The following is a 23,711-nucleotide window of genomic DNA, read 5'->3' as shown; positions in this document are numbered from 1 at the left end:
AAAGCCGACTGACTCGATCGATTTGATCCCAATTTTTTTTTTATGATATAAAATCGATCGTGCTCAGTTGATCTTTTTGCACCAAAACAGGGAAAATAAAACACCACCGAGCTTGGTTGTTTACATATTCCGCAAAAATGTTTTTGGTATAATCGATTGGGCTCGGTCGATTTTATTTAAATTCGTAAGCCGACCAGCTCGATCGTTCTTTCTGATCAAAACTTTGGTCAAACTTTTCAATAAAGATATCAAATAACCGACCGAGCTTAGTCAGTTTTTTATTTTCACGATTTTGGCACATAAAAAAACGACCTAGATCAGTCTGTTTTATTTTTTAAAAAAAAATTGAGAGCAACCCGACCTAGTCTGTCTCGATCGGTTAAAAAATCAATCCATTTTTGTCGTGTTTTTTTATTTATTTTTATTTTTTATAGTCACAATTATTTTTAAATCTATTTTGTTAGTTGGATCAAAGGTGCTTCATTATTAACATGCTCAAGGTTATATTTTGAAAAACCAAAATAAACCTATAATTTTGATTAAATACAATCATATTTTAGATTCAAGAAAGTAGAGAAGGAGCCATGGGCGATCTACTCTCATGGCTTCTTTCCTTCTTCCTTCTCGTCGCTGTTCTCGCCATAGTTCTCTACCAGGTTAATATAAATATCATTTTGCATTTACCCTTTTCTCTATTTTAATTAATATTCCCTATTTGATAAATCTTTTTGCTTTTAAAGTTTTTGAAATTGGATAGGATGATAATTTTGTTCTTTGAAGCTTCTAAAAAGGGGAAAATGTGAATGGGAAGTATTTTTCACTGATTTATGGGTACAGTATGCGGTGATGAAAGTCCAAATTTAACTTATGGACTTGCAAATTATCTAGAACTATACTCCTTATTTTACTATAGTTGTTTATGTCTCCAAGTATTAATGGTGTAATTCTAACTCGTTTGTGTGTTTAACCAATTAAACTTTTGTTACTATTTTTCAGTATTTGATTTATTAGAGCCAGGGTAGCCAATGGCAAAGGCATGAATTTCACCGAGGGGTGTCAAAATATAAAAAAGTAGACACACGTGAAAAATAAAGGGAGCCGACATACTATACACTGTATATAAAACTAAAAATTTGACCTAGCTGAACAGTGTAATTTTCCGGCAAAAGGTTGTCAATTGACACCCCCAGTGTAAGGTGGCTCGAGCCACTGGGAAAAGGCTGAGAACTTGACTATACTAAAATTGCTTTTACAATCAACTGTCCAAATAAAGGCTTTCCAAATTAGATTTGCCATTGAATAATCTCTGTGCTGTGGTCATAGCATTCATTGTCGTCGAAAAGGTTCAACAATCTTCCTTTTTGTGGGAGCATCTATTGAATTTCAGTTTTCTTCTGAACTAAGACTTGAATGAACCGTTATTACTTATTATTAGTAGTTCAAATTGGCACCAAAAAGGGTGATTGATTATGTGGGATTTCTAGCATCACAGAATTGCCATAAACGTCCACCACATTCTTTTACGTGTTTTCTGAATACTTCATGTTTGCTTCTCTTTCTACAATCATTGACTTGACCAGGAAAGGAATTCTGAACCCTCCTAAACTACTATATATTAATCTGAAAATCAATGAACCAATCAGTTCTGAGGTTTCTGCTACAAGTGTCAATAGTACTTGCTGGAAACATATGTATCGGATACATAAGCGTCATACTGATTTTGCCTAATTTAACTGCAGTGTAAAGAGTCCCTTACTATAATTCACATTACGACTTTATTGTCAAATAAATAAACAGAAAGATCCTCGGACCTTTTTTTTTTTTTTTGAAGAGAGGGTAACATGAGAAGCTTAAAAAGGCATGTCAATCAAGAAAATCACATTACGACTTAATGAGTTTTTTCTTTCTTTTCATGGATGATGATGGTGTAAGTTAGATTTGTAGCTCTTCTGGTCTTATCTTCTTGTATCAATTGACCTGGAAATCGATATGCGACTAATATGTCTAGTTGAATCTAATGGTCAAAGTTCCTGGGCAATATGTTGTTAACCTTGAATCATTAGCTGCTCACATTTTTCTACCCAGTTCTTTCCTTTCTATTGTTCTTTTCTGTTCATAATTTTTAGGGACAGTAAATATAGCAATTGGATTTATTTACTGCAGGTCATGTCCTTGGCGGACCTTGAAAGTGATTATGTCAACCCTTATGATTCAGCATCCGAGATTAACAGACTTGTGGTTCCAGAATTTATTCTTCAAGGAGCACTATGCTTCCTACATCTTGTGATGGGTCATTGGTTAATGTGTCTGATCTGTCTCCCGTACTTATATTATGATGTCAAAGTGTAAGTATTTTGAATAAAGTATGTTGAACTGCTAACCTCTTCCTGCTGTTTTTTGTCAATGGCATCACAAAATGGTCTGACAAAAGATGTTAACCTTTTGATTAGATATACTGATCGTCGCCACTTGCTAGATGTAACTGAGATTTTCAATCAGCTACCATGGGAAAAAAAGATTCGTTTGTATAAGCTTGGATACCTCGGGATAGTCCTTGTCTTTTCTATAATCTGGTATGGTGTCAATGACGAGCTGTTCCCGTGGTTTTTTTTTTTCTTTCTATTTTTGTACAAGCTGTTACCCTTTTTTAGCTACTTGCAAACCTAATTTACCTCATCTGTTTGTCTAATTCTGTATGTGATTATAGTATGATCTGGAGCATTGTGGCCGAATGAAGAATGAGGAATTGCTGATCTCACCGAGGTTTTCTAGTTCCCTCTCTGTTGTATAGCATTTGCAAAGAAAAAGATGGACGTCAACTTGGTGTGTTTCCTTCAACCTGTCCAACATGTCTATCTTTCTCTTCATATAACTAGTAATTGGCTCTCACAAGAGCTATTCCTCTTCAAGTTCTCTTAGTTGCTTTTAAATTTTTTGTTTGTAGATGTAATATATCCTCATATCTTCAACTAGTATTTTGGTTTCACGTGAGATCATTTTAGATTTTAACTTTTTACTGTGCAAAAGATGGAGTATAGTTACCTCTTCAAACCAGACGCATTCACTTTTCCAGACTCCCATTGACACTTCCTAAAATAAAAAATGATATGGTGGCTCTACTTGTCCTTCAACTTCTTTTTTTCCTTTGTCTTGGTGTAAAGTTTCCAACTATTGTTAACCATGCTACATAAACACAGAAGAAATGTTCTTAACTCATATAATGATGTTTTATGTGAATCGTAGGTACTACTGAAGATGCATATTTTCTTGAACTCATGATGGATGAGCTTTAAGTCATGGTCTAGATTTTTGTACTTGTATTAGGCAAGTTTCAAACTTTCATCTGTATCATTATGCAACAAGTGGTGGAACACTTTTCTAAATAAGCTATTTCTTTACATGCAAAGCAAGTATACTTCAAATCTTGCTAAATCAAATTATTGATTCTGTTAAGTAACTTTTACTTGATCCCTTGAACTACCTGTTCAAATGGTGCTCAGTTTCTGTCAGAATATTTTTGGAGTTAAAGTTCCTTGGGACAGTTTAGTTTTTATTTGGTCATGTTCGGTCGCATACTATGGGATAGTGTTGGACCAAAATGGTTTCCTTGTCCTCTGTTTGAAGCACAAGAGAATGAACAAAATTATTAGAGCTCTAATTCTCTCACTTGCATTAGTATAAATAATTGATTCTTAGGAAAACTAGTTAACCTATGCCATTAGGTCTTTGACTTATGGTAAATCTGGCATTTGCTCTAAGCACGACCTGCTTTATAGTTATGGATCAAATTACAAGTTTCTAATTGTCCAAAAGAAGGGTATCCTTCCGACACATCTATCCTAACTGTTGCAACAACGATCAAGTAATCGTACAAATGTACTTGGACCTTGCCAATCAGTTGCAAATCAGGATAAATCGCAATTTATGCAAAGCTAGTTTTTGTTGCGCATGCTCATTGTTGCTATGTTACCCCTCCAATTACACTTTATCCAGTGAAAGAATCACCCAACCAATTACATCTCTTAGAGCCGAAGAACTATTTTTTATTTTTCCTCAGATGCCTTAACACTCCAATCATAACATTTAATAGCTTATTAGTGGATGACTTAGAACCTACCAAAAGAAACATGGGAGAAAAACAGACCGTTTAGCCATTTAGGATTTTATTATATATGCCTTGAGCTGCTAACTTGGTTAAGATGTATTACATTTTTTTATTTTTCCATTTCTGTGAGCTACACTTGTGAAGGACCTTTTGGCAATTTTGGGAACTACAATTATAAAGGACCTAATCATCTGCGGCATTAACCCATGGAGTTATTTTCTAAATCCTTTTTTCTACTCTCTCTCAGGTTCTGTATGAACTGATGGAAGTGAGATACTTTGGTCACTTGTATGTTGGAGCTGGCCTTGTGTGTGTTTTCTCAGTAATGAGCCATTTTTGCTGACAATGATGGTGATTGGATGGCCTAGAGAATTAATCATCTAAGGAAATAATTGGTTGTCTTCAACTTGGGAAAACGTATTGACACTGATTATTACTACTATTACTAGCACTATTATTATCTTTATCTTTTATTACTACTATTACTAGCGCTATTATTATCTTTATCTTTCTTTTTTTTTTTTTTTTTAGTAAAATAAAGTAATTTTTTATTACTTAGATAAGATCTTATTATTAGTTCGAAATAGTCTTTTCAATAGTACCTACTGGTACTCTTTTCTTTTCATTCTTCTCTTCATTAGACTATTAGAAGAAAGGCTTAATGCATATGCGCCCCCTAAACTTGTCCCTTTTTTTTCATTTTGACACCTCAATTAAGTGTTGTTTCTATTGAACCCTTGAACTCGTCCTCAAGTGTGTCTATTAAACCCCTTAAATTTGATTTTTATTAGAAGCAAAAATTAAACTGGGAAAATGAAAGTGGAGTAATATTTTAGACACGTGGTAAGCTATTCTTTAGGTCATGGATGTGTCGATTTTGCTTTTCACTGCCAGCTTAATTAATAGCTACTCTTTTTTCTCCTCTCAATTGATGCTAATCTTAATTAAAAGATAGCATAATTAAATTAGATTATATATTAACATGTTGCTAAACTAAAGATGGAATACTATGTAAGTCGAATTGTATTTGATAGACACACTTAAAGACGAGTTCAGGGGTTCAATAGCAACAACAATTAGTTGAGGTGCTAAAATGAAAAAAAATGGCAAGTTTAAGGGGCCGCATATGCATTAAGCCTAGAAAAAACTACCAACTGATACGGTCTAGAACATAAACAAGTTCAACCTGAAGCTCAAGTCATATAAGCTTTGATAAAACTTGGGCTTAATATCAATTTGGCTTGATAGTTTAAATGAACTCAGGATTCAATTTAAGCTTAAGTTAAAAACTTATTATACATTTTCAATAGTTCATACACGTTTCCATTTTAGCACAATATTAGAGGCTTAGAGCCTTTCAGAATAATACAGAATTTGAGATACAAGATATTTCCGAAACTACCCAAAAGAGTCTCAATTTGGGTGTAACTACGAACCTTAAACTTTTAACCAAACGTGCTAAATGTAAAGCACTCAGTTCCCTACAACTAAGAATCTGCAACTACACCATAATCATAGATGCTATTCGGCTGAAACAACAGATTCTACCCTAACACAAGTTATAGCCGATCAGACAAGTTATACTATTCAGGTACCACGTGTGAAGAGCTTCAGAATCTGGGAATGAATTCATGTGAGTTAGATTACTCTCCATGCAACGATATGTTAATATCTGTAGCAGACTTTCTTGAATCTTGAACAGCTGGCATAGCGGCCCAGTGATTTGGTTGAATGGAAGAAGACATAACATTTTGAGTTCCACCTCCAGGAACATTTACAGTGTGGGCGTTGGAACTTCTAGGCTCCATATTAGAGCTATGGGGCGCAGCAGGAGAGACCGTTGCATAAGCTAGTGCCTTGGGTTCTGCTTTCTGTTTCTTTGGCTTGGCGACCTCTTGGTGGTTGCTTGGTAGAAAACTGCCCACTACAACCTAGTATATATTGAAAGAGCAAAGAACTTGAGCAGATTTTTGTATAAAAATGTCATGCCAAATATTAGAATTCTCGCAGTAGAAAATAGGTTACCTGGACAGGACTAGCAGCTATCAACAGTCCTGCAAGTGTACCTCCGACAACACGACCATCAGGACTTGCCAAAGAAATGCTCATTCCTCCAGTTCTGCTAGTACGAGAACCCCCAAACTCTGTTGGAGTAAAGGATCCAGACAAAGAAAGGATTTCAAATCGACCCTACACAACAATAATAGCAAAAGGGATTTTTATTACTCATCAAACAATAGAGGGCACCAAGCAGGAATGAAACTTTCCTTTCTTTTCCTAATGCACTAACTACGCCTCAATCACCAACTAGTTAAGGGCGGGATTATCAATATCCATTCAGCTTCATTTATGCACGTTCTATTCCACTACTCAATAATTTGTCTCTCGACAATTTGGACACAATGAGATACTCTTGCAAAATTTAACTTCTTTTGTCTTATCATTTTTTATCCTATCTAGTACCTATTAAGTTCCCTTTCTTTTCACCCATGTGACTGGCGTTTCTTTCAATTCAAACATATTTCTTATGAAACTTAAAGAAACTGAAATAATTAAGTGGAGTAAATTATTGAAGTAAAGCACATATTCTGCGTAAACTAAGATTATTTGCAGTAGACTATTGAAGTAAATCATAATATACCTACATAAGCTAAAATTTTCTAGGAAGGCCGGCTCAGCATATCTAATGAGACACGTAGGACATTTGTTGGAAAAGCGAAGAAAAATATGGACCCTACATGCATCCATCTCTAGGACGATAAGTTCTACTGGAATTGCAGTACATATATTTCAATTCTATTATCGACAAAGTTCAAAGAAGGGTGGGCCATTGATAAAGAAAATTAATAACCACCATGATTGTGATGCAAATAGTAATTGAATGTTGAACAGTCAAATGACCAACCTCATAAGTCAAAGTTCCCCCTGATGAATTTGGCTGCCGTAGAGTAACATTTGATATCAACCCAACAGCAGAAATAATGCAAACAGCTCGAGGTCCTTGCTGAGAAAATGAGATTATCTTCATGGTAACATCCTAAACAACCAACGAAAGAGTAAATATTTTTCTGATTTGGAGACGTATCAGAGAAAATAAACTATAGAGAAGAAGAGGACGGTGTTGACAAGTCCTGGTTAGAAATTCTAATTACAAAAGACAACTCTAGTTGCATGGAAAAGGTTAATGCATAAAGCATAACGTATATGCTTAGAACGTAATACTCCCATAGATATGCAGAAACTGGCTTAATAGAACCGCGAAGACGGTTGCTCCAATTGTAGAAGTTCTTGAAGAACATCCTACCGATTATAAATGTAAGTAATCACCCATTGATAGACGAAAAGGATCACTCCTTTATATTGAAGTACCGAAAATTTGTCAAATATTTTTTGCAGCGAAGCTAAAGTAGCTAGAGCATTAACGATGCTAAGTAACTAAGTTTAAAAGTGGATGGAAGGCACATGTGATCTAAACATACACCTACGTCACAGACATGCAGAATTTCTAAGTAAGCTAGAAAATAATGACATTAATTACTAAAACCTTGATGTTGAGTTTGATTCAAGAAAAAACTGTGTAGCTGTAGTTAAGGTAGGAAGGTAGGCATGTAGCTTTCGAATCAGATGAATCAAGTCATAAGTTGACGGTTAAGCCGCAAGGCTTTGGTCTACTGGTAAGAGCCCAACGCCTCATGTGTTGGTTTGGCGCACTCACATTTTGAACCATGCCACAAACAAAAGTCGGGTATTTAAGTGGAGAAGAGTAAAGGGCAACACCCATTATCCACTAAGTTTCGAACTGTGTCCCATTGGCCCTCCGAGATTTCTCGGTTATTTAAAAGCATAAGTTGACTGTGGGGTATAGTAACATGTAGGAATCGATTTTCTTAGTTCATCAACTCGTAAAAAGAATAATTGCATGAACAGCGATATCCAGTTTGAGAATTCACATAATTTTTTATGAGTTAGAAAATTCACATCATTTTTGAGTACTTAAATTTCTTGTTGAACAACAAAGCCTTAATTTTTTTTTTTTTTTTTTTGAAACTGGTAAAGTTACAACTAAGCCTTTATTATGCTAGCTATATGTGTCAATCATTCCCTCTCCCCCTCCCTCCAAACCCCTAGTCCCATAGCTGAACACAGATGGTAGCTACAGAAGCAGAACTGCTACTGCCAATGTGTGGACAATCAGTCCTCTACTCAGTAATGTGAAATCTCCTAGATTACAACGGAAATACTGGTACTATTGGTTGCTCAATTTAAATTGAGGCTAGAGGTCAGGTAATTCTTCAATTATTACTGCAGCCAGTATCCTGGATCACTTTACTTTTTTGTTTGCTTGATTCCTTTCCTTAAGCAGAACTCTTTTATAACCAAAAACTGAAATTAATACAAACTAAGAGTTGTTCACATTATTTTAACCTTGGCGTGGTAGTTCTCTAATAATCAATCTATTTCTAACTCCTTCCACCAATTATCCTAGACATATTCAAATTTGACTTGCTACAACAACAACATTATTTTTTCTATAAGATAATGGATACAACAACAATAACAACAGCATACCCAGTGTGATCCTACAAGTGGGGTTTGGGGAGGGTAGGATGTACGCAAACCTTACCTCTGCCATTGAGGGGCAAAGAGGCTGTTTCCGAAAGACCCTCGGCCCAATGATTTTTTAATCTCGAAAAATTTCTTTTGACTAGTTAAAGAGAATCATCTAAATTGAAATAGCAGGATTACTAGGGTAAGTTGGTGATGATTTTGCCTTTGCATTTGAATGTTCGCGTGTCCTACCAATACCTCTAAAAGAATATTATGGACTTACTGTCATCTACTCACTAGTCATTGGTTATTGTTGGGACACTTCATCAATTCTGTGCAGTTCATCCTTGAATTTGTCATTAATGATAGTGCAATAATTTTTTTGATCCTCAATATTGGATTTGGGATGTAAAGACAATGCTGAGTATGAGAACATGCTATTAAACTTTCCAGGTAACTATCTCTGACTCGGAAAAACAAATCAGACATATTAGACTTTCCCTTAAATTACCCAACCCCAACCAGAAAGCCAGCTGTTAACTCTACAGCAACGAAGTTGAGGTTGGCTTTGCAAGTTATGACTTCGAAGAGAGTATCCCATCCCAAAAAGAATGAGATATAGTTCATCAGTAAACATCCACATGAGATAGAAGGAAAGGCAGCAATATCCACAAGGAAAGACAAATAAAAGCTTTTCTATATGTTAAAGAAATGCCTTGTTCAACCAAGCATACCTCACCAGCTTCAACTGTAATCATGTGTGGCAAAAAGTTGCCACCTGTGGAACATGAAATCCATTCACCTACACAAGATGAGATCCAGGTGATTAGTTACAAGAATTGCATTGCTATTTGGAAGCATATCAGTAAAGGGTAAGCAATCACTACGGAAAAAAAATAATTAGCGTCCAAAAAGATCTTTGATTCGACAAGGCTACTTAAGTTCTCCTGCCAAGATTTTATTCAAAAAAAAGTTCTCCTGTCAAGATTCACACTTACTACATGCAATCAAAGCAGAAATGCAAAAAAATAAACTTTTTGATATTTTCCTACTAACCATAGAGTACCTTAAAAAAACTAATCGAGTAAATAAAAAAAACACGGATTATATGTTTTTTCTTTGCACCAAGAACAAGGGTAAAACTAAGCATCAAGATCACGGACCCTGTTCCGCACATATCTACCATAGATCAGTTTGTCACAGAAGGGCCATACAAATCCTGTCCTCTTGATCAACTAATGCTAAATCAATCACTAGTAGTTTACAAAAGCAAGTTTCATAATCTTCATTTGGCAAAATGTAGATCAAGCCAGGAAAAGAAGAAAATAGAAGCTACAGTGAATCACTTACCATCATGAATTCAGACAAAAATGGTCCCCCAGGAACTACAATAATTAGCAGTAACTTGCCAAATGGACAAATCCAAGTCCCAGGTCTCCACAAGGCACAAGTTTCCACAGGGAATTGTTTTAACTTCATTAGTGTAAAAAACCCAGCAGTACTCCATATCCTAATTATTTCAACCTGCTCATATCAACTAAAAATTCCAAGATTCCAGGTCCCTACTAAAAACACATCACTACTACACACTAAAGCCAAAGACATAAACTTTCTACATTACCTAAATTTTCAGCCCCCACTTTGTTGCGAGGCTTCTTCTCCGACGCCGGACGGGCAACACTCACTTTCTCCGACAAGTAGTTGCTGGAGGTTGGTGGTGCCGACGCTGAAATAGGCATAGGTGAAAGTGTCCTTGCCACTGCCCCATCAGGCCCATACTTCCTAGGCCTGCCCCTTTTCTTCTTCTCTGAGGTCATTGGAATGCCAGTACCTAATGGAGGTGTAATCACCTGTGATGTTCCAGCTGCCACTGGAGTAGATTCAGTTCTTGATGCCATATGATAGTTTGATGGAGCTTCTGGAGCTATCACTGTTACTCCAGAATTCATACCTTCCCTTGACTCCATTTTTGCAAAAGATTTTAATGCTTTGCAACTGTTAAAAAAAGTAAAAGAAGTGAGCTTTCTTACATTTGGTTTAGTGGAAACTCAGTTTGAAATCAGAATTAACAAGTACATTGAACAATCTACACAAGATTACATCCTTGTACTACAGAAATAACAAGCACATTTCAAGAAACACACACACACAAAAAAAAAAAAAAAAAAAACCGCAAAGAACAAACTATAGAAAGAAAGAAACAACTGTTTTTCCTTTTTGTTTTCTTTTCTTGTTGAAAACACAAGATGGGAATTCAACATTTTTTACTTTATGAAAAACCAAGGAAAAAAAAAAAAAGGAAAGGAAAGAACAACATGAAGAGTATAATATAATAGCAAAATAGGACTTTTGGAAAACCAACATTTTCTGAACCTTTAATTTTGTATTGCCAAAAATCAAGACTTGAATTAGAAACAACCAAAGTACAGACCAGAAAGAATGTTCTTGCTGCTTTTAAAGATCAGACCAAACTAATGTTTAAACAAAAAAGCCAAGAGATTTTTAAAACTCAAAGCTTGCAACTTGCAAGAAAACTAACAAGAAATATAGTAACTGGTCTTAGAAAACAGATTTAAGAAAGGAAAAAAAAAAAAAGACAAGAGTGAGAGTACTGGAGTTTGACTTACACTGTTGTATAATATCTAAAGCTCCGTAAAACTGCCTTCACAGATCAAAATTTTACAAGAAATAAATGGTTAAAACCAAAAGATATTAAAACTTAAAAAATTTCTCTTTTGGTGGTTTTAAGATGAAATAAATGGCTGTTTCCCAGCAAGAGAACCAGTTTTCAGGTGGGCAAAATCAGTTCACTTTAGAACTTCAAGACAACATGTAAACCAAAAAGTGGAAAGCAAATTTCTGAATACAATGCAAATTCACAAGAAAAAAACAAGGCAACTTATATTTTTTCCATTTTAGTAAGCAATAAACTACTCTCTGCGTCCGGCGTCCACATTACATAAATCATCTTCCAAAATTATGATAGAATTAATTAATTTTTTTCTATTTTACTCTTACTATTAATTATTTTTTTAAAATAATTAATACTGGTTAAAATGTAATTATTTGGAGAGAGATAAGGCTAATGTAGTAAAAATATACTTTTATTTATGAGTTTTTAAAAGGGCGTGTAAGGGAGAAAGTGAATGAGTATACACTCCCTCCATCCCATAATAAGTAGGCATTTGGCCATAAATATCAAAAATAAATTTTTTTTTTTGAAATTTTTGAAGTTGGGTTGGAGTTGCAGTTGTGTTTGGCCATAGTTTTTAAAATTGTAATTTTTGATGAAATGTAATTGTAAAAAAGTAAAAAAATGATTTTTTTTTAAAAAATAAATTTTTTGAGTTTTTGATATTCCGGAATACAACTTCAAGTTGTATTCGGAATATTTATGGCCAATCGCCAAAAGTGAAATTTTTTTTGGGAAAAAAGTGAATAATTTTTGTTTAATTTTTGGGTGATATTTATTTTAATCAAAAACACACATATTAAGAAATCGAAGTTTACCGAATTATCCTATATAATAAAAATAAATTACCTTTATCTTGTGATTTGAGCGTATTAAGATGAATTTCAAGTCCGAGTAAAGAAATTCAACAATATCAAGTGGTAAAATGTTGGCTTTTTCAATCAATATTTAGATGTTACTTTATTATCTAAGGGGAGAATTGGAAAAAATTAGTCAATTTATTGTTTAATTTTTTAAGGTGATATTTATTATGAGGCAAAATAATTTGATTAAAGTGACATTTATTATGAGACAGAGAGAGTATGAGTTTTTATAAGCCGTGCAAATGAGAAAGTGTACAAATAATGTGAGACGGAGGGAGTATTAATTGCACTAGAACCAAAAAAAAAATGAAATATGATTAAGATGAATTTCAAGTCCGAGTAAAGAAATTAAAAACTCCCTCACATGATTATTGGCTAAGGGTATTTTGGTAAAATGTTGGTAGTTTAGGTAATATGGGGAAAAAGATAAAGTTTCTTTTTGAAAATTGGATTAAATTTTGTACAAGTTAAAGCTGAAAAAGTGAAGTAGGGGACCAAAAGGTTGTCAGGGCGGTCAACCTTTTTCTTGCCGCTGACCTACTTTTTGTCCTTTTTTTCAAAGAAATGGTATATGTGAGATGTTAAATTTATGCCCCTGAAGTGTTTGATTAATTACTAAATGCTGCCACTGATATTTGAGTAGTTGATTAATCCCAATTTGAATAGACATTAAAGTAATTGCAATTTTCTGAATTAACTCTTTTCGTGAAAGTAGCAATCCTTTACCGTACACAAAATTTAATGAATAAATAGACGTTTGATATATGAGTAAATATTTATTTCCTCCGTCTCAAAATATTTGTCGTATTTTTCATTTCCCCACCCCCTTTTAAGAAAGCATTTATAAAGCGTTGAAGATTTTGTACTATTTTACCCTCTTAACATATTTCATGTAATTTCTCCTCAGTAAATATCTACTCCATTAATGGTGAGAACCTCTTAAATGTTACTAATTAATTCAAGGGTAAACTGAGAAAAAACTACTTGATTTTGTCTTGATTAAATAAAATGACAAATATTTTGTATTTTTAGTAAGGACGACAAATATTTTGAAACGGAGGGAGTATGAAGTATTAAATTAATTTTACTATTAAAAATTAAAGAGGAGGTGATGATGTTTTCATAGTCTCCTGCCAAATAAAAAGGTAAACTTTGATATTAAATGGGTCCTAACTAATTTTTCAATATGAATAAAATGAGAAGGGAATAACAATATCAGCACAATTTTGTCTTTATTTATCTTGGAGGAAGTGAATTTCTCACTCGTGGGAGACATGCAATCGGATCCACCAAATTATTTTCTTAAATATGGTCATCCATATGAAAACAACGAAAAAATTTGCATTTCTTTATTTGCAGCTTTTATGTTTTAACTTCTGTACTGTTAGATTACAAAGATTTTTCTTGCACTTGACAAAGATGTCCAAATTTACCTTTCAATTCTACGTGACATAACAATTTACCTTTCAATAAAATCTTGAAAGAAGCTCAACTCCAACTCTTTACCTTTCTAACAAATACTCACACGCACCTATCACCCTATAAAGTACAACACAGTGAATATAATTAATATAGGTAGTATTGAAAATGACATTAATTGAATAAAAAAATAGTCGTGCATAGGTTTGTCAAACTCGTAAAAAAGTAAAGTTGACGACGCAATTATTTACGTTGTATTAAATGTAAAATTGTAAAAATTTACTAAAACGTAGTACTAAAGAATGACATAATAAAAATAACACCAACAAGTAAACTCTAATATTTGTTATATACTTTATTGTTTAGAAAGATATGTCAACAAATGGATGTCGATGATATTGCTATTTCATGTACTTCTAAAAAATCCCTATAAAATCCGCAGTATATTTTTCAGAAATATGTAAATGAGAAAAGAATTAGTTACATCTCGTGTAAAGAGGGTGGGCCATTTGTAGCAATATTGTCTTAGGTTTGTTTAGATATAAATTAATGCAAGAGCAATAATTCTCTTAAAATTGTGGTGGTACTCAATTGCATAGATTTTGCGAATCCAATTAATAGTGGCTTAATGCATAAATTACGCGCTACATGACAATTTCTAATATTGGATCGAAAATCAAAAAATTTAAACCCAATAGTCAATGGAACTTTAATTCTTTCCTCATAGTAGCTTACATTTTTTTGTTCTTTCCATGTGGAGGGTTTAATTTGTAAAAAAAGGAGGCTATATCAACTTTGAGTCACGGGTTCAATCAAGAATGACTTTTTTAATAGAATATGATAGATTTTTACCAATGTCTTAAGAGGCAAAGTTCAAGAGTTCAAATTTTGTAAGTGTACAAAAGGATTTAAACAGATAGATTATTTAAAAGTTAATTATCAATAATTCACAGATTGAGATTAGTAATTTCGAATGTAATATTTAACTTATATAAATTGATAATTCCAAAATAATTTTTATATTATTAGTATAATTTAACATGTTAAATGTATTGCATTATCTTATTTTTCATATAAAGGATTACTTTTATTATAGACAAGTGGAGTATTTGTAATAAGCTTTTGTGAAAGCTTGTGCTCGTGTCTCAATGCCTATATTGTGAGATCCCTTCTGTCAAATCGGGCCTAACCAACTCCTTTATTACTGGGCGATTTACAATAATAATTTTACTCTATAAGGAATGGCCTTGAAATTTTTGTTTACTAAAAAAAAGTCATTCGCTTCAGAAAGTTCATTAGGCATGGCCATTAGACATAAGTTATGGGGTTAAATTAGTTTTGCTTATTAGGGAGGAGTTCGGATATTTCAATCAGTCAGAAATAATAAAGTTGCTCAATTAATTACAAATTCTATTTCATATGCAAAAAGTTGCATGTGTTGTTCAATTTTTCACTAGTCATGACAAATGAGCAAGACTTAATACTCCATGCTATTCAATCTATATATCATGTTAAGTTAATTACAAATTGTAATGTATTGGTAAAAATTGCATGTATTATTCAATTATTTAGATTTTTTTTCCTCCACCTTACGGAAAGTCATTCTTATAGCATATAAAATAATTTTCAATACATATTAATTTAAAGTGTATGTTGCTAAACTATTGCTAGAAAACACAGTTGAATTTGATCATGATATATTTTATATTAAATAAGCCAGTCAATACAAGTGAAAAGTTATGCCCAATAAGTATCACATTACATTATCTTCAATTTGTAAACTACTAAAATGTCACAAATTTATGCCTTATAGGCAAAACTAACTTATGCGCACATTAGAACTAGAACTCATACATTGTGGGGAAGTTGAGTGCATTTTTAAAGATTTTATTAAGCGAGAACAAACACTCAAGACCACCCCTAATGATATCATATTTATGCAATTTCATGCTTATTACTTATCGCTGTTTTCCCAAAATCAAACTAAAATATTTTGTATGGACTAATAAACAGCCGAAATTAAGGTTTTTCAAAGGTGTTTCCTCATTAAGTCAAACATATGACTGTATTCTAAAATTGTGTTCAATTATTTTTTGCAAACTTAATTGTTGAGTCACAAGGGCAAGTTAAAATCCAAATAAGATACTGAGGTAGGAACAAATCAAAAAGGAAAAAGGGGCATTGGCGGGACCTTTGAGGCAAGTCATGGCCCAGCTTCGATAAGTTGCTGAAATATGAGTCTCCTTCCTTCATTTGTCAAAAGCCTAAATTATTGTCTTTTTGCTGTTGAAAACAATAAAATTGGTTGGTGAAAGAAATTCATATTTTGGGCATCTGTGGGGTCCGAAGATAGACATAACAATTTCCAACTAAGCCACAAAAGTATATTCATTTAGCGACGCTCAATATTTTCCTCATTGAATTTACGTAAACCTATTTAAGTGAATATGAAGTTCAAGAAAAAAAAAGATTTTTAAATTATAGGATTTTAAGTATATTATAATATTTGTGTGATTAAAAAGATTTCTCATCAAATATAGACAAAAAGAAGCTTAAATTAAATTATTTCTAAATTTAAAAAGTTAGTCCCTTCTGATAAAAAAGAGTGTCCACTTAGCCATTTTTTTGGATAAAAAAGAGTATCCACTTATCAAATCAAAAAATAATTAACCTTATTTTTTCAGATTTGTCCTATGAAGTGCTATGTGATCAAATCCTAATACTTATTTAATTAGAGTCGCTCATTTAGTGAAATTACATATATTTTTAGAAAAAGAGTTAGTATTTTTCTAAGAATAAGGGTAAAGTATTATATGTTGGACACTCTTTTTTTGATACGAGAAGGAATATATGTTTTTTAAAAAAAACTAAAAGGAAATAAGTTCACAAAATCGAAACGAATGGAGTAGTAGTTTTATGTGAGAGAGAAACTACTTATAACTACTATATATAAGTGAGGATAGTGAGTTTTTATAGCCCTCACATCCTCACAACACTAATAAGATGCTTACATGTGGTTTTTTTTATTGACTTTTTCTTGCATATTTTTATTTTTATTTTTTGCTCTCATTCTTTTTTTTTTTTGAGACCACTCCACATGGATTTTGATAATACCAACTTTTGTAGTCCTCAAATGAATTTATTTTATCTCTTTACCCCTAATTGAAGTTTTTATGATTTTGTGAATCCTCAAATATTTTGGTAAATTATGAGAAATTTAAGGACTTTTTTTATGCCACTAAAAATAATGATGTCATGAAAAAGATTATAGTGGACCCCACAAATCATATTATAGTGGACCCCACAAATCATACTCATAGTCTTTTGAGGAAATATTATTAAACTTGTTTTAAAATATATATTTCCTTAAGAATTTATTATAGACACATAAAAAATTATCCTGTCATTCAAATTCTATCTTAATGTAGGCTTAATAATTGAATTAAAATATTATTCTTATAATACTATTTAGTATTTGTTGATGTTGTTTACTAATTATCATTTGCTATTTTCAATTTTTATTCGTCTGGTTAGACGTAAAGTTGTTTTATTTTCTCCTGTAATTTTGTGTCGTACATGCTGGGAAAATAAATAATTAACAAAGATTTCACTTAAAGTATAATTAAGTTTAAAATAAAAATAATAAATACATATAACCTTATATTAATGTTAAATACTTTTAAAATGTAAATTATAGTCCTTTCGTTTCAATCGAAAATTGAACTTCGAAGTACAATAATAATTAATCAAATTTTACATATGCACAATTTTAACATAAAACTTATCTAATACTGTAATGTCTTTTGGTAAAAAATAAGTTTGCCAATATGGGTTCAGTTCGAAGAATCAATGAAATTAATATAGCATATGAAAAGCTCAATTTGGATCATCGGAGACTTTAATCTCAAAAGATGTAACTAAAATATAAATTAGAAGAGCTTTCTATTATTTCATTTTTTTTTTTAAAAGAATCTAATACAACTACGAAAAATGTTTTCTAACTTTCATATACGTTTTTGTACTTTGAAATTTTAGAAGTCTTTTTAAAGTGTCAAATTAATGTAAACAAAGAAGCAAGAGCAGAAAAAATTTAAAAAATATCTACAAATTAAATTTTAATGTCGCCCGGGCCGATTGACACTAGTTCATGTATATGTCTGTTTAGACTGAAGAATCTAACACCTAAAGTTCACAATTGAAATGACAATATCTATGTTCTTTTTCTTTTTCATTTGGCGGTTTTTTTTTTTTTTTTAAAAAAAAAAATGAATATAGCACTATAGAGTATCATTTGACTACTACTTTGAGTTCCTGAGGAACAGCGTTGAAATATAATCGTTTGTTTAAGCAAAAAGGAAATATAATCGTTTGTAATTGGTGGACTGGACAAGCATGAATCAAAAGATGCTTGACCTTGACTTGGAACGTGTTTTCAGAATTTATTACCGCTAGTATATATTGTAGCTACCAACCGAAGCAATTCAACATTCGCATTTCAGAAAGTAACTTTGACCATTGGAAAAGCAAAGTCTCATATAATTTGGTATTGGAGGACACTGAGAACTTCAGTTCATTCACAACACTAAATCACCAAAACAAAGAAAACAGCATATCCCGCCTTGCAATGCATCTATACAAATGATTAAAGAAAAAGAGCATTTCGGTGCACAAAGCTCCCACTATGTGTAGGGTTCGAGGAAGAGTCGAACCGTTGAGTCTATCGTACGCAAAGAGTAAAAGGCATTGGCAAAAACCAGATGTTTAGAAAGCTTTTACTACATACTAGTATCAAGAAAATCCACTGATACTAGTACTGCTAAACCAAGCATTTGGAAATAACCTTGGTATGTGATAATGGATTATAAGTGTAACCAGCTCGTCTCTCCTCGAATGAGTACTCAATATCATCAGCACAAGCAGAAACATAGCGTCTGAAGGGGGTTATCGCTGTCTGCATTGCAGTGGAAACTGAGGAAGGAGTTGCTGGCATTGGAGTGGGCAATGTTTTCGGGGTAATACTTCCTTCAACAGCAGAGGCAATCTTGGTTGGAGTCATAATTGGAGTTTTGTTCAAAGACACTGTTTCCTTCAGTCTTCCTTCAGCAGAGGCAATCTTGGTTGGAGTCATCACTGGAGTTTTTTTCAAAGACGGTGTTTCTTTGACTTCCTCGCTCTTTAGGTTCTGATTCTGAATATTTATGGTGCTTGCATTTGATAAAAACAAAGACGATAAGGGAGAGAGAGGCTTCCTTGTCTGTGTTGATTCAGTTCTAGGTGCATTTAAATGGGGCTTCCTTGTCTGTGCTGATTCAGTTCTCGGAGGATTTGATACTTTGCATGACAACTGCTTTTTTGGTACCAAGAAACTCTCTCTCCTGCCTGCAACAAAAATTCAAGTTAGACAATTCGAATATCAATAACGCTTTCCAACTTAGAAGCCGCAAAAGCTCAATAAACATGTACATATAGAAATGACCACAAGCCTACCAGTTTGGTGAGAATTTTGGGGAGTTTTTTGTTGTTTCAACGAGCTAGGCAGTCGAGAGGATGGTGCAGCTTTACCAGCATATGGGGTTTGAAGTTTTGATCCTCCGAGCGAAAGTCTTCTATTGGACAAACCTCCCATTGATGGTCTAATATTCTTCTTTGCACTCTTTGAAGGACTAGGTATTGACCCAAAAAGTGCTTCTTGCTCCACCATCAACTGACCCTGCAGCTTCTTCTGTTCCTTGAATAAAAAAGAAGAATCTTATAAACAACTACTAATACATAGAGCAGTCATTTCATGTGCAATCAAATGGAAAATCTGTACCCTCTGCCTCTGATGCTCAAGCTCCCTCTCCCGCTTTAGATCACAATACTGCTCAAGCATAGAAACAAGGGCTACCTGGAAAGCCAAAGTGAAGGGATAAGTAACAAATATAATTCAAGTCCGATGGACAAACATTTAGGTTTAACAAATACGGGTTAGGTTCTTACACCATCATACAAGAATTCATGTCGTCTTTCTTTCTGCCAAGCTCTAGCTCTCAATCTCAATGTCTCCACCATAGCTGCAACGAAGTAAATGTCAAGATTGCTTATCAAACTGATCAAGTTTGAGGGGCATACTAAAAAGACATTCAACAATGTAGGTGATTTTTGTTCATGATAACCTAATATTGACTCGCATAACAAATTTTCAGACACCACACAGACAAGTAAACTCTTACTTTCTGGTATCTATATTTTTAGAGCACAATACATGTAATGCAGTAAGTAACTCAAAGAAGAGTACATCAAAAGAAAGGTATTTCTATTAGAAATCAGTTTTCTCATCTCGAATGAGTATCCTGATAAGGGAACAGAAAATAGGTTCCATACCAGGGATTTTGTTGACAAGAACTCGTGCTTTCTCAGCTCGCTTTAGATTACGATGTGTACCTCTTCCACCATGGTAACGATTTTCATCCTAAAATGAAACATATAAGAAACAGAAGTGTGGTGTAGAACATACACGAAAGATGTCGAAAAACAGAACATAACATCCAACCCTGTTGTATTCCTCCAGCCAGCACTCCTCATCACGTGCAGCCAACCACTTCTCTAACTTTTCAAGAATATCTCTCCTGCTAAAAGCCTCCTCTTTAACCTTGAAAATTTGGACCTCAATTTGCTCAAGCAGATATGAAGGATCAATTGCCCCTACAAATGATAGCGTTACTACTTGAGAGATACAACAAACATTCATGCATTAAGAACTACAGAGATTCTTCTAAGAAATCAATTTGTTTAGGCATATAAATAATCCACAAATTACCGCAAAAATGATTCAGTTACAAATTCATTTGGTTAGAAGTAGCTATATGTAACCTTGATGTCTGATTTATGACAGAAAACAATTACCAGATTCTATAGTTTCAACAGAAAAGTCGACTGAATTTTGTGTTTCGGTAACCAAATGTGCCTTCCTACAGATTTCCTCCAACTCCAGCCGCTTTCTCAGAAGAACCTCTTTCATTTTCGTTGATTTCATTGCCTGCAACCTCGAGACTTCTGCCTCTGCCTGCAGAAGAAGTATGGAATCGAGAAAATTTCAGTACTGCTACGAAAGCATCACAACTAGCCTAGGAAGCACTGGAATTCTGCTAAAAACTAACTACATAAAATAATTAATTGGACAAAATTTGGTTACTCATTTCATACATGTTGAAGACTATCGGTTGACAGAACGTTAGGCTCATCTATTTCATTTTCTGAAGCTGCAATGTGCCTTGTAAAGTCATGAAATTTCTGTTGCTCCTCTAATGATGTATCCATCAAGTTCCACAGCTCTATCAGGGCAGTTGCAAGAACTTGAAGCTAAGCAACAAGAAGATCAGCATTAGTACAGAGAGCAATATAAAACTTGATTTGGAACAATTAAATTGACATTTATACTAACCCTAAGCAATCTTTGTTTCTTGAGCTCTTCCAATCTGTTGATTGTAGCAGACAACTTAACAATCATATCTTTGCTTATGTTTTTTAAGACACGGCAATCTTCCATGGTTGAATCAACCTCAGCAATAGTTTGTTTGTAATCAACCCCAAGCACCACACATAACGAATTGATAGTTGTTAAGTGGTCAACCAGCAGCTCCAGGCGGTCACTCTGAAAATGTTTACAAGATTCTGTTAGACAAACAATAACTCTTGTAGTTATTTATAGCAGAGGAAATATTTCCAATTAGTATGAAACTCGGCAACATAAAATGGAATCATGCTTCCCATTTGTTTTTTTCCCCTCTAATCTAAGCAGTACTGAAGTGTTTGTGAAGTGACAATTCTACTACACTCATTTCGAACACTTGAAAATTTTTGCAACTATTTTATTCAAGGCAGAAATCTTAGTGCTAAAAAATGCGAAAATTTAAGACGGAGAAAGAGATGAAACAGAAAAAACCTTCTCTTTTTGCAAAGCAAGCAAATAATTCTGCATTTCTTCTAGTCTTTTGACAGATAAATTATTCTCATCAATGACACTCATTTGTGTATTCTCTTGGAAGTGTGCACAGAGCTCTTTCGAGATACACTGTATCTGATCGACGACAGATGCAAATTGGTTCTTCCTCTCTCTTTTTCTCCTCTTCATATGCTCTAAGTTAGGCTTAATGGCCTCAAGCTCTTCCTTCAAACTTCTGGAACTCTGCTATTTAGGAGGCCAAATGTTAAAAGGTTCTACATACCAAGCAAAAGATCATAAAGTTTTGCTGAATTCTCCAAACGAGAGCATTTTTGTCTGTCTCTAACCTGCCTAGCATATGATGATTGTTCTCCTAGTGCTGCACATATTTTTGCAAGTTCTGCTTCAGAATCAACAACAGCTTGCTGCAGTTGAGCCCGACAACGACTTGCCTGATTCACTTTTCTTCTATATACCTCAAGACACTCTTGTTGAAGTTCAAACAACATCTTATCCCTTTCGCTATCTGGCTCTCCCATCTCATCCCATATTTTCTGATCCAAAAAACAAGGTGAATACCAAAAAGAGAACACTTTGAGAATACAATATAAGTCTTTTGTTTCGAGCAAACCTGCATCTCAGACAGAAGAGAGCCACAAGTCGTTTCCATATGCAAAGGTTTCTTACTTTGGCAGTTATGCATGTTGAAGCATTAACACCTTGAGAAAAAAAATTCAAAACTTAGAGACATCAAAAGAGAGAGATGGTAAAGGGAAGATTTATAAGACTAGCTAGAGGCAATCCAGAAGCACTGAGATTGAATATAGATGAGCTACACTGCAAATCCCAGATAAATTTCGAATAAAATGATGAAGTATTTGCTGTTTTAGCACCTTCCAACTTTAAAATGAAAACAAGTATGAATACTCTTATCCTATGTAGCTCGGACTCTTCAATACTACCGATTGGTGTGTGTCAGATCCTTCAAAAGTAGTGCATTTTTGGAGGATCCGACATGGGTGCAGCAACATTTTTGGAGAATTCGAGCAATATAGCTCCTAACAACTAAATGTACAACCTTTTTTCATTGTTTCAAAAGTTGTGATGATCTTACAACATCTGTTGGACAGAAAGTCACAAACAAATTCTGGTATTTACTTTGTTAACCAATAAAAGCTCATGTTCAATCTGAATTTATCTATACAATCAATCAATTATACCTCAATCTTAAGTTTTATAAATTTGAAAAAGATACTGCAGGAAATAAAGCTCTTTTTTGTTCATGTACAGTTTCTAGTCCAAAAACATGAAGAAGATTAAGCTTCTCACGGATGCACATGTAAAATTACATGAACAATGAATTAATTGCCATAGAACCCACCCCAACTCCCAAGTATTCCAGTTAAATGTACAAAAACAGCAAAGTAATAGTCAACTAGTAATAAAATAGAAATCTCCAAGAAGGTAAAATTACGATCATTTTTTCTAAGTCCCATTTGGTTATTCTAGAAATAGAATTAGGGAAACAAAGAAATAGAAATCTTACCCTTTGTTTGGATTTATTTACCCATGGTTTCATAATGTATCGTAACGTATAACATATTGTGTTGTACTGTATTAATGAATACAATGTTTGGATAGACTATATCGTTTGTTGTGGTTTAATGGGTAAATGAAATAAATAACCACGCAGAAATCATCAAATCTGTGGTTACAAAAAAATTGAACTTTTTCATGATTATATAACAACGGATTTACAACCAGTGGCGAAGCCAAAATTTTTACTAAGAGGGTTCAATAATATAAAGAAGTAATTACGGGAAGAAGTCAATGGGGTTCAACATCTACTACATATACATAGAAAATAATTTTAACCTTAGTGAAATTTTTCGAAGAAGAAACCCTCGGCCCTTAATGGCTTTGCCCCAGGTTACAACGATTTTATAACACTACAATATAATTTCATGGTATGAATAAAAACAATACAATAATGAACCACGGGAAACAACCATCCAAAGAGGGGTAACTAGAAAAATGCTTACGTAATATTTAGGCACAAGTGTTCTTTTCCAGCAAATTTCTCTGTTTTCCTCAGTTTGGTTAAAAGGGTGTTGAAATGAAAGAGAAGCAAAGTGAGATTATGTAATGCTTGTTATGATA

General features: G+C 33.5%; 3 protein-coding genes across 10 annotated transcripts; 1 reads left to right on the top strand and 2 right to left on the bottom strand.

Annotated features, from left to right (window-relative positions):
- Window positions 1-5,821, top strand: LOC132064040 (protein cornichon homolog 4-like). Of its 6 annotated transcripts, none has more exons than XM_059456901.1 (5): window positions 1-656; window positions 2,164-2,345; window positions 2,451-2,573; window positions 2,708-2,763; window positions 3,244-3,477. In XM_059456901.1, the coding sequence occupies exons 1-4, from the start codon at window positions 585-587 to the stop codon at window positions 2,733-2,735; spliced, it is 405 nt and encodes a 134-aa protein (XP_059312884.1). In that variant the 5' UTR covers window positions 1-584; the 3' UTR covers window positions 2,736-2,763; window positions 3,244-3,477. The 6 variants fall into 6 exon arrangements, 3 of the variants coding, with proteins under 3 accessions (XP_059312884.1, XP_059312883.1, XP_059312882.1); XM_059456900.1 differs by lacking the exon at window positions 3,244-3,477 and adding an exon at window positions 4,353-4,571 and having other exon boundaries at window positions 2-656; XR_009416492.1 differs by lacking the exon at window positions 3,244-3,477 and adding an exon at window positions 5,697-5,821 and having other exon boundaries at window positions 7-656; window positions 2,708-2,823.
- Window positions 5,376-11,595, bottom strand: LOC132064039 (AT-hook motif nuclear-localized protein 1-like). Of its 2 annotated transcripts, none has more exons than XM_059456896.1 (6): window positions 11,281-11,595; window positions 10,275-10,648; window positions 9,388-9,455; window positions 7,011-7,142; window positions 6,131-6,295; window positions 5,376-6,036 (listed from the first exon to the last, which is right to left on the bottom strand). In XM_059456896.1, exons 2-6 carry the CDS (start codon window positions 10,618-10,620, stop codon window positions 5,749-5,751), a joined length of 999 nt encoding a protein of 332 aa, XP_059312879.1. In that variant the 5' UTR covers window positions 10,621-10,648; window positions 11,281-11,595; the 3' UTR covers window positions 5,376-5,748. The 2 variants fall into 2 exon arrangements, with proteins under 2 accessions (XP_059312879.1, XP_059312880.1); XM_059456897.1 differs by lacking the exon at window positions 11,281-11,595 and adding an exon at window positions 11,085-11,223.
- A 6,539-nt stretch (window positions 11,596-18,134) lies between these two features.
- Window positions 18,135-22,441, bottom strand: LOC132064037 (65-kDa microtubule-associated protein 3-like). Of its 2 annotated transcripts, none has more exons than XM_059456895.1 (12): window positions 22,183-22,441; window positions 21,899-22,105; window positions 21,552-21,794; window positions 21,051-21,260; window positions 20,813-20,968; window positions 20,513-20,672; window positions 20,160-20,311; window positions 19,991-20,078; window positions 19,607-19,680; window positions 19,440-19,514; window positions 19,115-19,349; window positions 18,135-19,006 (listed from the first exon to the last, which is right to left on the bottom strand). In XM_059456895.1, the coding sequence occupies exons 1-12, from the start codon at window positions 22,252-22,254 to the stop codon at window positions 18,444-18,446; spliced, it is 2,235 nt and encodes a 744-aa protein (XP_059312878.1). In that variant the 5' UTR covers window positions 22,255-22,441; the 3' UTR covers window positions 18,135-18,443. The 2 variants fall into 2 exon arrangements, with proteins under 2 accessions (XP_059312878.1, XP_059312877.1); XM_059456894.1 differs by having other exon boundaries at window positions 19,115-19,355; window positions 22,183-22,434.
- Between the last annotated feature and the right edge of the window lie 1,270 nt (window positions 22,442-23,711).

This window comes from Lycium ferocissimum, chromosome 7 (genome assembly GCF_029784015.1).
Source record: "Lycium ferocissimum isolate CSIRO_LF1 chromosome 7, AGI_CSIRO_Lferr_CH_V1, whole genome shotgun sequence".
NCBI classification, from domain to species: domain Eukaryota; kingdom Viridiplantae; phylum Streptophyta; class Magnoliopsida; order Solanales; family Solanaceae; genus Lycium; species Lycium ferocissimum.
This window is presented reverse-complemented; position numbering and strand designations above follow the sequence as displayed.

Bases quoted from the DNA above. Each gene is read 5' to 3' on its own strand.
- LOC132064040 (XM_059456900.1), top strand. From the start codon at position 585: ATGGGCGATCTACTCTCATGGCTTCTTTCCTTCTTCCTTCTCGTCGCT. The intron at 657-2,163 runs GTTAATATAAAT...TATTTACTGCAG, and splicing joins TCGCCATAGTTCTCTACCAG to GTCATGTCCTTGGCGGACCT. The intron at 2,346-2,450 runs GTAAGTATTTTG...CCTTTTGATTAG, and splicing joins TTATATTATGATGTCAAAGT to ATATACTGATCGTCGCCACT.
- LOC132064039 (XM_059456896.1), bottom strand. From the start codon at position 10,620: ATGGAGTCAAGGGAAGGTATGAATTCTGGAGTAACAGTGATAGCTCCA. The intron at 6,296-7,010 runs GTTGGTCATTTG...ATTGTTGTGTAG, and splicing joins GGGGAACTTTGACTTATGAG to GGTCGATTTGAAATCCTTTC. The intron at 6,037-6,130 runs GTAACCTATTTT...AATATATACTAG, and splicing joins TAGCTGCTAGTCCTGTCCAG to GTTGTAGTGGGCAGTTTTCT.
- LOC132064037 (XM_059456894.1), bottom strand. From the start codon at position 22,254: ATGCATAACTGCCAAAGTAAGAAACCTTTGCATATGGAAACGACTTGT. The intron at 20,673-20,812 runs GTATGAAATGAG...CTTCTTCTGCAG, and splicing joins CAACCGATAGTCTTCAACAT to GCAGAGGCAGAAGTCTCGAG. The intron at 20,079-20,159 runs GTTGGATGTTAT...GTTTCATTTTAG, and splicing joins GGCTGGAGGAATACAACAGG to GATGAAAATCGTTACCATGG.